Source organism: Anas platyrhynchos, chromosome 1, assembly GCF_047663525.1.
Source record: "Anas platyrhynchos isolate ZD024472 breed Pekin duck chromosome 1, IASCAAS_PekinDuck_T2T, whole genome shotgun sequence".
NCBI lineage: Eukaryota > Metazoa > Chordata > Aves > Anseriformes > Anatidae > Anas > Anas platyrhynchos.
The window spans coordinates 126,877,889-126,891,772 of NC_092587.1; the positions used below are offsets into that span (position 1 = coordinate 126,877,889).

Genomic DNA, 13,884 nt, shown 5'->3' on the forward strand with positions numbered 1-13,884 from the left:
AGAGATGCAGGATTTACTGCCCAGCTGCACTGAGTCTCTGGAATCCGTTTTGAACCTCAGGCTGCCCTGTGGTTTGAATGCCAAGGCTCCGGTCTAATGAATACTTTGGATTTAAGTTCATCCATCTGTCCCACAGCAGTGAAAGCAGACAGTCATAGAGATACAGACCTTTGGAAAGCTTTAAACCACAGCTTTCTTAGCTAGCATAGAAATACAAGTATCAAGGGGGAAACTCAAGGTAAATGTCCTCTTTTCCAGTTACCTCTTCTCTCTGTACTGGCCTTTAGGCTTGTATCTGAACCAATTGGTGAGTTCCAGATCCATGGCCTGTACCTTGTCTCTTCTGCATAGCATGGGGTATTTTTCCTTAGCTCTCTGCATAAGTTGTCTTCCATTGACATAAATTTTCACTTCCATTTGTGACTACTGTGCTACCCAAGAGATGTGCAAGTCTTGCTCAGGCTGCCTGTGTTGAATCCCTTCATTCCAGCCTCCCCCTGCCCTGGCTTGAACTCCATAATGCATGTAGCTTTTAAGAGTCAACTTTCACAAGCTTTTTCTTTTTCCACAGGTTAGGAATTTCCTGTACTCCAAACATCAGCCTCTTAAGATAAACTCTGTCTTGCATTTTTCCCAAATTTTCAGCTGCACTATTCTCCTCAGAGGTTCCCCCTGAAGGTTCAGAGCCCTCCAGATTACTGGGTGTTCTGGGTGTCAGAGCAAACGTAGACCTGCTTCTTCACCTGTGGTATCCCTGATGCAGTGACTTCAAACTGTGAATTCATATACTGTGCCTCAGTTATTGTAAAACTGTGATCGTTTCCTGGACATGGTATCTTAAATGCGTTGTAAAATTTGCTTGTGCCATGAGAAAATGATCCTTATTTGAGCGTATTGATTTTGGCTGTTGAAATTTCTGTGTAATTTCAAGATTTATTTTAACTTTTGTAAGAATAAAATGGATTTTAAGACTATTAGCACTTTTTCTCCTCCTTCTCTCATTTCAGATGTTGCTGTTGTGGATATGAGTGATATTTCCAAGCAACCATCACTGTTCTACCACCTTGGTGTGCGTGAAAGCTTTGACATGGCAAATAATGTTATACTCTACCATGACACAGATGCTGACACTGCTCAGTCTCTCAAAGTAAGCTTCTCACTTCAACATCTGCTTCATTTCAGAAACACCTTTAACTACCCTATCCTGCAAACATTTGTGTTTGTTTGTTTTTTCTGAAACTTTGACTGAGTGTGATTTCCTGGTGGCTATGTAACAGAATCATGTTAAGAATAATAGCTGCTATCTACAAGTGAAAACCAACAGTGATTAGAACAGCATAAAAGCTTGTTTATTTAGTAAAGATCCTTAGTGTTGTACTGAATTTGCTTCACACAGTTAGATTTGGAACTGAGGTCTAATTTGTCCTTCCACTTCATCATCTTTTAATTAGAGTACAAGTTAAAAAAAAAAAAAAAAAAGTTATGCATTGTATAATAATGACACTTGAACAAGGAATGTATTGCAACCTACTCCTACTATCGACTCTCTCCTCATAGATAAGGTTAGAATCTCCTAGGTTCTGAGTAGCTAGGACTACAGGAATCTTTTTATTGCTCTGTGATGAAGATAAACAGATCCTCATCAAATCTTTTTATAGGCCTCTCCATTCACTTTTATAGTAGGATAATACATGCTATACACTTAAGTTCCATAATTGCTGCTCTGACTGTAAGTCCTGTGTCATGGATTTTTCTGTCTTTCACAGCTTAGATTTTCATTGGTTTTGGATGACATTTAGACAACTCTTCTCTGTGTTATTACCTACTGATTCTTTTAATATCATTTTCTTGCTACCTTCACTAAGAACAGTGTTGTTCATACTTTGTGGTTTTTGGTTGGTTGGTTGGTTGTTTTTTCTTATTTATTCTCCTATATTTTTCATTCCACTGGTCTCCAAAATCCTCTTTGGAATTCTCCAACCTCTCTTGATGCCATAAGAATATTAAGTTTGATGTTAATGTTGTATGAGTTTTCTTGTTTCTTCCCCCAAAAGCTGTGTTCTGTCACAGTTTTTTTCCTTTTTTCTTCTGTTCTCAATGTCGTTGATTTTACTCTGATGTGTCCAATACCCCATACTTCCTTTCTGTAAGTGGTGGTCCACATGTACATTCCCTTTCTGTGTGACCTGGATTCTCAAGAACTCGGAGATGGAGTCTCTCTCACCCCGTGCTCAAAGAAATAAAAGAGATAAGTGCTAAGGCACACTTGCATGCCTTCCATTCCTCTGTCTAACTGGAGTGGGCAGGCATACAACTTTTCATCTTGCAGTGGTAATATACCTGACTACAAAGAGAACTTTTTATTTTTCATTAACATCTTATATCTTTTTTTTTTTTTTTTTTTTTTTTAAAGCTGTCTCTCAGATGTTCTAGTCAGTTTGGTTCTCCCCAGCATGTGCCAAAGTTTGGAAAGCACAGGCTAGTCATCTTTGTCATCATCTATACGTCTCTGCCTAGTGAGGACCTCTGCGGATAGCTTTGATTTCTGCAGTTTGTGCCAAGCACATATGCAAACATGTGCTCCATAGCTGGAGTGATGAATGACCTCCAGTCACATCTGTCCATTAGCCAGATATTCAGGTTGTTCACTGCCAGAACTTTCAAGTTTTTGCAGTGTAGGTTCTGGGGCTTTTATTCTAAGTGTGTAAGCCCAAGGACAACTCGGGGGACCTGAGAACACTGGAGCATGACTGGATCGCATAGAGCTAGAAAAGCTATTATCTGCCTTCATCTCTCTTCTGCTAGAAGCTCTGTTAGTGCCACTGAGGTCCCACTTAACCTTTTCCTTATTTTATGGTTGGTTGTATAACCTCCTTGGCTGACATAGTAAGATGTGCCTGTGCGTCACAAGTCTTGATTTAAGTTGCTGTAAATAAGTTGAAGAGATCATCTGGACTGACCACTAGAGCAGTTGAAGCAGGACACCGCCATATAGTTCAGTCCTATTGTGATGTCCTTGATACCTCTTCTGCAATTGAGAACCAGCTCACAGTTGGATACCATTCAAATATACTAGTGCACCTTTCTTCTTAGGAATACTTCATAAGGTGGATAGGGATTGTTCTTGGGATCTTTCAGTGAAGAATATTTCATGATCTTGTGATGTGTTTCATGGTGTAGGTGCTGGATAATTCTCAGAAGCATTCATCTCTACCCCAGTGAGAAAATGATTTATCAGCAGTAAATAAAGCTTTACTGGAGATGCTTGTTTAGCTAGGTGGACATGTTTATTTTTAGACATGTCATATTTCAGATGTCTAAACTTCCCATCATTTTTATTCTGATGTATTTTATTGGCCTGAAGAATTTGAATTAATCAGTAATTCTGTTTAGGTATAGGAACCCTAGTATGTATTGTTGACTGTCTGCTGGTGGTTCTTTATTGCTGACTAATTTGGTCATTTTTTTTTCTCTTGCCTTCAGGAATTTATCACTTTACTTAGATCTAGGTTGCTATATATGCCTCTTAAGAGTGGCTAGCCTAATTATTATAAAGGCGGTATTCCTGCTATTACTCCTACTGGGAAGAGCTGTGAGGTTCAGACAGCCTGACTTTATATAGCTTATTTCATAGAACTATTCTTGAAATTCTCCCAAGAGTTGTCTCTTCAGTTTCACCAATGTCTTTTCGAAAAAAGGCTAGTTTCAAACACATGAAATATATATAGTCTGGATTTCAAGAGGATTACATTTGCAGAATGAAACCTCTTAGATGGTCCCTGACATTTGGTTTGATGGTATACATAGGCAGCGACATTTCTGTGCAAGTGGATTTCAGGCTGTTGGGTATGAAGTTACTCAAGCAGAATTATCTTAGGTTGTCAGAGCACATACAATTAAATGACATCAAAAACCTTGCTTAGGAACAAGTCTGTATTTTTGTAGAGTGACTTATCTGGAGATCTGTTTATTTCACCAAATAGTATTCATTGGACATGCAGACCATCGCAAAAGGAGGAGAAAGTTACCAGTAACTGGAGACCTTTTACATCTGGTTTACGTGTCCATTAAATTATCATCTGCCTCATGGTTTCAATAGCTCTCTTTAGATTTCAAAATGAGAAGAACTAAGGTGCAGGGGTGTGTTGGGCTGTGCCCATGTAAGTAGGAAAGGGGCGTAGGTATCTTAAGGATACTCTCTTAGAGAAAAAAATCTCCATCTTTGAATGCTTTTGTTTCACAAAAGTTCAGTCTGTGACTGGGCATGTGGAGTGCCCAGCTTGAGAAACTCCAGTTAGTGGCAAGTACTAGTTTTCTTCATCTTCTGAACACTGCTTTGAATAGGTTTCTTTTCTGAATCATTAATTCTTTCCTAACCTGAACTACTGAGACTTCTTTTGACATTGTTATGTCTCTTTACTTGGAATTTGCTTTGGCAGAAAATGTGGATTATGCTGTGAAGAACACGTGTGTGTGTGTGTGTATATGTGTATACCAGTTATTTTTATTGTACATAATAATTCACAATAAAAATGACTAATTGTTTTTATTCTCTCTCTTTTTTTTTTTTTCCTCCAGGATATGGTATCTCAGAAAAACACAGTAAGTATTAAATCTACATTCATTTTAAAGCAAAATGAACACATTTGAAGCAACTCTAATAACAAAACTGCCAAGCATATATATTCTCTACTCCATAGAAGGAGATCTGTTTTCCCTATATACAGTTTAGACTAGTGGAAATCTTGTTGAATTCCTTTTCAAAGTAAAGTTGGATTTTAAAATTACTTTTTTTTTTTTTTTGAAGTTCCTTTTTCCTTTTTAAGTTCTAGAAAGGTGCCAGTAGATATGTTACCCACATAGGTTCATAGATCAAGAGGCAAACTCAGAATTTCAAAGTCTCTTTCTACTGCTACTACTTTCACTCACTTGTGCAGACGCGTATGAATGTGTGTGATGCCTTATTAAGGCTGTCTTGTATATCAAACAGATTTGGCTACTGTGTACCCATCCTCTTCCTCCCAAATTCGCAGATTTTGCTGGGGAATGCAAAAGCTTATTTCCCAAATTAAAATTATTCTTATTCTTACTTTTAATACAAGTAAAACCAAACAAGGAAGGAAACCTCAACCAAGATAAATTTTTGTAGTTATTTTAGACTTATTTTAATGTACCACAATATCCTACATAGTTGTGATGTGAAGTGTTAAATACACATATCAGAGGGTATTTTTATCAGAGGTCATTAAACACTGCACACTGTTTTGCTGAGGACTATTGAATTTGCAAAAATATTAAATTTAGATTTATTTCATTCTGTTTTCCCCACATTCACCATACATTTAAATTCTCTTTTAAATAAAATAGAACAGGATTAAAATAATAAAATGTTCTTAGATTTTGCTAAACTAATCATTTAAAGGGAACTGAAGAGAGAATGCATTAGTTACAGCAGTTTATTTTGAGTTGCTGTTTATAGTTGACCACAGCACTGTATGTAGGCTAAAGATAGATCAGGTTGAGCACTTGGGTAAGTCCAGGTCATTTTCCTGTCTGTCGTGGTGATCTCTGATCTAGTTTCACTGTGTGGTGGGGACTGCATTTTCAGGTCCACAGCTCTGTGAAAAGGGGCCTCAGAACAATTTGCTTGTGAATAATGCTGCTGACCACCTTCTGGCCACAACTGGTGGGTAATCAAAATGTCACAAGTATTTGCTTTCCCCTCCAAAAGGGAGAATTGTGACAGAGCCACTTGGTGGTTGCTCCAGAGATGGAGGAAAGGCAGAGGACAGTGACAAGTTCAGCCTAGCACCATCAGATTAGCAGCCTGCAATCCTTTCTTCTGGCTGATTCTCTCTCCCACAGAGGGAGTTATGACCTCCTTCACCTCCATGTGGAAGGAAAGAAACGATAAGTATGGAAACATGTTTTCTGGAAAGAAAAAAAAAAAAAAAAGGAACAGGGAGGAATTGTGAAATTGGGATCCTGATTTCTCCTCTAAAAAGAGTTTATTGAAGAAAAAAAAACAGAATAAAACTCAAAGGAAAAAATAATTGACTTTATATACCTGGTATGAATTCTCTTATTTGAGGTTATTCATATTCTCTTTTATTAGATAGTAAATTATATTGTAATATGCTCCCGTATTACATTCTTTTGCCATTTTTTTTTAATCAGACATTGTGACAAACTAATTAGCAAGCTAAATAATTAATAGGTTAAAACTTATAAAAATATAAAGTTGGAATTGAATTCAAATAGATAACTGCTTTCCACTCATCCCAGATCCAGTGAGGTGTCGTGACAGCTGTGTAGTTTGCTACAGTCCCAGTACTGTGCCACTGCTTCATTGCTGGATTAAATATATAACAACCGTACAGACAATGTTTTGTTGGAAGGTCATTGTGAATGAGGGTTGCAGTATTAGTTGTATAGTTACCAAAACTGTGAATTTGCTGTGTCCAATGAAGGAAATAATCATATAACCACTTCAGTTTAAATTGTCAGTGTTACTTATCAACTGTTAATACACTGTACTAGGATTTTGTCTTTTTCTTTCTCTGTTCCCGATTGAAGCAATCTTTGTATTGGTATGCCTCTGTTGTAGTGTCAAATAGTAAAAAGAGCTTAAATGCAGTATTTTCTAGGGTGTGGAGACATGTTGGAAGGAGGACAGATACTTAATCTGCTAAGCCTTCCTCCAACCCAGAGGTAGCCACAACTTTCTCTATGAAGGGAAATCCTCTCCTCTTCTCAACTTATCCTGCAAATCTCAAATCAAGTACAAAGGTGCAAAAAAAAAGATCACAGTTTGGAACTGATGTGGAAATATATTAAAGATGCAGAAACGATGAATGGGTAGTGTCTATCTACAGGTGATTTTCGTTTTGTGCATTACTTGTAACAAGGAATTAATATTTCCTTGTAAAGAAAGCATTATGCAAATTCAGCAAGAAGGAGGAGGCAAGAAACTGAACATAAAGCTAAAAACAATGTGTAGAAAAAAAGGTGAGCAATTAATTTGCTTGGCTTCAGCACAGCTGGTCTAACAATGAAAATTATAGAATGACATGCTGTGGTGGTGTGAGTTTGAGGGATTTAATAGCTTAATGTCTGAGAAAAAGTGTGAGAGTAGAAGTGGGGATGTAGCTTCCTTCCATCATCCAGGAAAGAGATTTTCAGGAGTAAGATAAGATGGGGAATGTAAGTCAGGAAAGAATTATTGGCTATGGGAGTTCAGTTCCCAGAGACAGAGCTGCCCTGGCATGAAATTCAGGGTCAGTATTCTCTGTGCCCCATCAGTTAGGTTTCCTTCCAGGGAGCTCCTCTGACCTTTGAGGACAACCTTCTAATAATTTTACTTATTACGTATGGACAGCACCCTTGTTTCTGTCAAAATTATTTTTGATAAAATAAATTAAATACATCCCGTCTGGCAGAACAGTTTGTTTCCTGTATCATTATGGAAAAATCAAGGATTGAGAGCACAGTGGGTGCTACTGGACTGTAGGGTACAGGAAAATGCATTTCTCTCTGAAAAGCAGGCTTGTGCCTTGGAGTTTCTTTAAATGTCAGATTATTACTGGTTTACTGAAAAAATAAAACTCCAAAGATTTTCAAACACGTTAGTTGTTTAAAAAAATCTTTCCCCAAAGCAACATAACACACAAAATCCATGTTAGTTATTTTATTAATATAAAATTAATTTTATTAATATAAATAAAAGTTATTTTATTTTGGTGCTTGATTTTTTTTTCTCTCCCTTGATTTTTTTTTTTTTCTCTCCATCTACAAAATTTTAAGGAATGGTGCATTAAAATGTCCAAGATGGAGTGAAGGAAAGAATGCACAGGAAGGTTTTTAAATGCTCCTGGAGTAGGAGGCAAAATGTACAGTCCTTCTCGCAGTAGTTCTAGCATTGATTGCACATAGTTTCAGAAATACATACTTTGATCCATTTAGTTTCTTTGAATGTGAGACTGAAAATGTAAGCTTTATAAGCATTGAAAATAACAGAGTTTCACTCTTTGGAAAACTTATTAAAGCAAGTACAGAATATAAAGAGAGAGAGTTCATTTTTCTTTAGTTAATAGTATGCCTGGAGAAATTTGAATAACCCTGTTCATTTCCTTTGAGGGAAATATTTAAAGGAAAGTAGGATGGCTATTAAACCAAAAGGTTTATTATTACTTAGGTCTGTGGACCTGAAGAAGTGTTTTCAGAGATTAAAATGGGTTTCGTTTTGTCAAATCCTGAAGCAGGTCTTATGTAATAAGGAGAGAATGATGCTTTGGCCACGGAGGAGTCATTAGCAAAAATTCTCCTTGATCTAAAGGGAACAGGATGATAATTTATCCTCGCCAGAAGGAATTTCTATGTTGAAAAATCACTTTTTATTGTGATTGGCAGAAAGTCTCTTCAGAGCTTCGGTAGCTGTATAAATTAGACTCTCTACATTTTCAGGTTAATGAATATTTAAGAAAACTAAATAAAATGGTTTTGGCACTTAGACTCATTTTCTCCAATTTAGTAGCCCCAATGGATTGACTAAAGTGTGATATATATTATATGGGTTTAGTAACCTAAAGAAGCAGTATCATAAAGCAGCTTTATATTTGTTTATTTTTACAGTATATAAAAGGTTATATGACTGATCATCTAAAGATATCTTTCTAAAAAAGCCTCTGAGGCAGCAGAAGTATTAAGAGTTTGAAAAGGGCACAGAATGAAAGATTATTATATAAAAATGAAAGATTATATAGGAGCATCTTAAATGCAGACAATCATTATTCCTTTTGGGTGGAAAACAGTAAAAAGGCAAAGGGTAACCCAATAAATATTATTTCTAATATTTCTATCATTAAATATGCCACTGTTACTATTGACATAATGAAAACTAAGGCTTTTAAAATATATTTATGAATTTTAATGGAAATGTTACTGTCTCAAGGGATGCATATTTGTAGTGACTGGATTATAGTTAATAGGTAATGAATCTGCCACATTCTTGAAAGTAAGACTTTAAAGCATATTCATGATGACACAGGGAGATGTAAAGACAAATAAAAGAGATAAAGAACTCTTACATTCTTGATGGCAACTTATTGCACTGTTTTCTTGTTCTTGTAAATATGGGCTTGCTATAAATATCTATATTCATTTTCTCTTGTTTCTGTCTTTAATCATTTTTCTATTCATGTGTTGTCTGTTGTTTTGATTCTTATGCTATTTTGTGGTGGTGTTTTCCTCTATGTTGTTTTATTTCAATTTGGAGTAGGTTGCCAACCACAAAGCTTTCCTTCGGGTTCAAGTACCTCCTGAATACCACAGTGGTAATGTGATAGGCAAAGTATGTATCGCTTTCAATCTGATTTCTGTTGAATAAATATGCCATCTCATTACTGTGTTTCTAGGCATTTTTATAGAAGGATGCTTTTTAAATTATGCTTGGTAGGTTCTTACTTTCAAAGTAACTGTAATCTTGAAGTACTCATTACTTGCAAGCTAGATCTTGTGCTTGGAGTGTTTGGTTTATGGTAATCTCTCTCATAGTATTTACATAAAAACGCCACATATGTTCAACTTTTGAACAGGAAGTATTTTTATAAAGTTGATATTTTAGAGTCACCCATATTACAAGATGGATAGGAATGGGATGGCATAGAAAACTAATGCAGAAACCTTAAATTTTAAGACAACAGTGGATTAAACTCCCTGGATACTCAAAGGGTGTGACTTCTTTGAGTCAATGCAGTTCATTTTCTGTCATCCTATGTGCTTCTCTTCTAATTGCTTTGTGAGTTAAGGTAAGCACTGCTAATTAATACTCCTCGAGGAAGTGGTGAAAAGTAAAGTGACATAAACTGGCATGGCTACAGTGAAATAATTGTGCTATCAGCTGTGCAGGCATAATTCCCTTTCTGAAGATGCAGAGATCTAGTACAATATCTCTGGCACAAAGTGACAGCTTGACCAGAATACCTATAGCAGGACAAGTGAAAAAACAAACAAACAACAACAACAAAAAGCACACACCTGTTTATATTATTAAGGCCAAATGTTCAGTTTTAACAGCATTAGTGAAATGTTTAGAGAAGTATTTTTAGACAAAAAGAACTCTACATTTGGCCTAAAATGGCCTTTGTAGGCCTAACTCCTTCAGTTATGGCGTATCTCTGTGCTTTATTCCTGTAACCATTTTTCTCTGAAAAACAGGTACTTTTCTCAATTTACCAGCAGTTACTTTTATTTCTTTTATGTTCCTAAACCTTGGGCTCTTTTTTTGTTGGATTAAAGTGTTGTGATCAAATACAAAATTTTCACTGCTAGTGCACTGGGCTTATGTTATGTGCTGGAAGATGAGCTACTGAGAGTTATTCCTTTTTTTCCAGTCTGTTTTATTTTTAAATTTAAAAAAAAAATCTTGAGATAATAAAAACGGCTAATAATCCAGAAATAAACCCACTCAGCATACAGTCTTTATAAATTACCAAAGTCATATAATTCTATGAATTATATAATTCTATGTATAGAATAATTCTATTCTATATTCTATATAATTCTATATCTATGAATTATAAAGCATAATTCATAGATAATACATATTTGCAGCTGGAATGGCTATAATTGTTCCTTAATACAAACCTGTGCCACTTATTTGCTATCTTAAAAAGCAGTAGTTGGTGTGTGACAGGACAGCAATTTTCACAGCTTTTGGTATCAGAGATCAGCATCCAGAACAGATGATCTGAAGAAGTAATGATGATATTTACTGGTGATATTTACTGGTGATACAGCCATCTCTAGCCCTTGATAGTTTAAGAAAAATAGATGAACAGAACTGTTTTTTTTTTTTTTTTTTTTTTTTTACATAATGAAGATAAAGAGGACTATTTTTAGAAAGTTCAGTTCTTCCCTCTATATGAAGAGACTTTAGAATTTATTCCATATAAATACTGGACAGAAGAAAGTAAAAATTTGGAGATTGGTGTCTATCAGGGCATACAATGTTTGGTTTTCTTGGTGCTATACCAAATGGCATCTCTGTCAGGGGACAGAATATCTTTTCCTTCATGTACAGCACAAAAATCATACCTTGTCACCTGAATGAACTGGGTATGGACTGCCCTTCCCAAACATGGCAAACTAATTTTTGGAGGTACAGCTGTGCTGGTTGCTCAAGATCACATGCCAAAATATGTGCAGGCTTCCTGACTTCTGCACACAAAAATGTGTTTTTAATTGAACAGATTTCATATCCAAAAAGAGGTTAAAAACCTAGGTCAAACAGATGAGATGCTGGCCAAATATGGTAGATACGGTGTTTCATATATACAATTAATATTTCCTAAAATTTGCTTTTATTTTCCAGGATATAACTGTAGCTCTATTTACATCACAAGATCCATCATACTTCTATTTTTTTTTTAATTTTATTTTTTTTTATTTTTTCCCATTGCAGGAAGATCTAATTCATTATTACAAGCTTAAAACCAGAATTTATAGACAAGCAACTTTTGTATTGTGCTGAACTTTGTGTTTATTTGAATAAACCTCAGACTTAATTGTTTTAGCATACTGATTGCTTGGGTTGCAAGTTTCCCAAATTTTAGTGTGAAGTAAAGATATTGCAACAGATAATGATATTGTTGCAACAGAGATAGTGTACTGCAAGGCTTGTGGAGAAGGCAAGTAGCTTCATCTTTGTTAGAAATCACTTAAAATTTGAAATCCTTACAGATTCAGATCAGTAACAGCATGTCTCTGATACAGGTTTTTTCCTGTCTGTATTTTCAGTAAGTGCATACCTTAATTTGTTATTATTTCCTGTGAACAGCTTATTCCTCTTATCCAGTGTATTAATGCATATAAAACCACGCCATCCTCATATCTGTTCTTTCAGGCATCTCATCATTCTCCTAGTGTTCATAGTAACTTTAAATGGCTGCTGCTTTACTGCAGGCTTAGATATTACGAAAAATAAAAAGTATGATGATGTAGTAGATATTTGATGCCTTGGTATCCCCAAGGTGACAGCAGAAGGATATTGAGTGGTAGCTGATTTCATTAACTGTATCACACTGACTTCAGGGTTCATGATTAGTTACTCTGAATGCATTGTTTGGCTGACTTTTTACTTCTCTATTAAACAGCAGAGAATTGTTTTAGCTCAAAATAGAACACTGGTGCTTAGAGTAGTTGTGAAATACTTCTTAGTTGTCTTTTTTTGAGTCTTGCTCAGGAGTTGAAAAATCTGAACGTATTGTATTTGAGGTCTGAAAGGCATTTCCCATTTTCTCTCTCATTTCAGCACCTTGATCATATTTATGCTATTTGTAGCCTATTAAGGATTTTATTTCCTTCAGAATTTTGTGTTAAAAGTCTTAAATATATTACAAAACATTTCACTGTGGGTTTATTTTTGTTGTTGTTGTTTTTGTTGTTATCATTTGGTGTTTGGTGCCAGCTTGAAGCAGATGTTTTGTAAGCTTTTCTGGATTAAGCATCTCCATAAAGTCCTTACAATGCCTGTGTTTCTGGATTTCTCTCGTGGTTTATGGTGAGCTCTGCATCATATCCTTCTTAGCACAGAGTAAGCCTAGAGGATGCAAGTACATCCTCCCTGACCTCAAAAATGTGGGACCAGAAGTTAGCTTCTTCTGCCAGGCCCTCTTGGGGTCCATGCATCACATCAAAAAATTGAACAGTTTTATTGGATTGTTCAGATCCAGACCCTTTTTCATTACCCCTGTTAATATTTGTAACTCTTCCACAGAAAACTCCTTGAATTTAATGCTTGCGTTAAACATTGCACCAAGACTAATCTAGTTTTTTTTTTTTTTTTTTTTTTTCCTGACAGTAAAAGAATTCTATGTATACACATGCATATTTCCACTTTGTTTTCTAAACTAGATTTGTTTTTCTTTTAGGCTTCCAGTGGCAATTACTATTTTATTCCGTACATTGTCACACCATGTGCTGACTACTTTTGCTGTGAAAGTGATGCCCAGCGAAGAGCTTCTGAATATATGCAACCCAGCTGGGACAATATCCTGGGGCCGCTTTGTGTCCCGCTGGTGGACAGGTTTATCAGCCTTCTGAAGGATGTTCATGTTACATCATGGTAATTTTGTAACACACAAACTTCCAGAACCTTTGATATTCTCTTTTTAATGTAATGGAAAGAGATGCAGAATCTCTAGTAGCATTGATTTTTTGCTGCAGTTAATACAGTGTTAAAAGAGGCTTCTGACTTTATGGCTTTCTGTATCAATGTCCTGCAGCTGTTGCAGTTAACTAGCCATGTTATGTTAGAAAGCGATTTATGGTTACTTTTCTGAAATATCAGTAAGCAAAGTCAGTCCACAGGTAAGGTAAAGTGCTGCAACATGAATTAGAGCGCATGAGGTTGTAATGGGAGATAAGATCATAGCCACCTCAGAGAACTCAAAGCCAAAGACCATTTTTTTCCTGTCACCCAATAAGTATATATATAAGGCAGCAATGAAATGTAACCCTTCCATGTTTTGTTATTTGTTTTAATATTAGCCTTCTGATATCACACAATAAATGAGATACTGTTAAGCCACTTGTACAAAGGATTGTTGGAGTTCTGAGTACTGGGGCTGGAGATGAAAGTGTCTCTCTCTGAAGTGCTTTCCATGTACTCTGCAGCCCGTTTTTGTTTGTTTTTCTGGAAAAAAATGGGAAAGACTGAGCTTCTTGGTTATCTTCCTGTGTCTGAAGCATAAGGTAGCATTGAGGGCCGTCAGATTTCTTTCTCTTTCCCATTGCCACCTTTTGTGCTTTTTGTTCTCCCAGTCCCACTGTTAGGATGTATAGATGGCCCAGCCCACACTCACCTTGCCATTCTACCTCCATCCA

The 13,884-nt window shown here is 36.0% G+C and overlaps 1 protein-coding gene across 2 annotated transcripts in view; it reads left to right on the forward strand.

The window, feature by feature from the left end:
* MAP3K15 (mitogen-activated protein kinase kinase kinase 15) overlaps nt 1-13,884 on the forward strand; it is an 82,861-nt gene that overhangs the window by 23,004 nt on the left and 45,973 nt on the right. Inside the window, exons 2-5 of one of the 2 annotated variants that reach the window (XM_027448310.3) lie at nt 1,008-1,147; nt 4,579-4,602; nt 9,278-9,349; nt 12,930-13,123. In XM_027448310.3, the coding sequence (XP_027304111.3) occupies nt 1,008-1,147; nt 4,579-4,602; nt 9,278-9,349; nt 12,930-13,123 (430 nt within the window). The remainder of the gene's footprint in view (nt 1-1,007; nt 1,148-4,578; nt 4,603-9,277; nt 9,350-12,929; nt 13,124-13,884) is intronic. The other variant, XM_027448311.3, reaches the window with a different exon arrangement.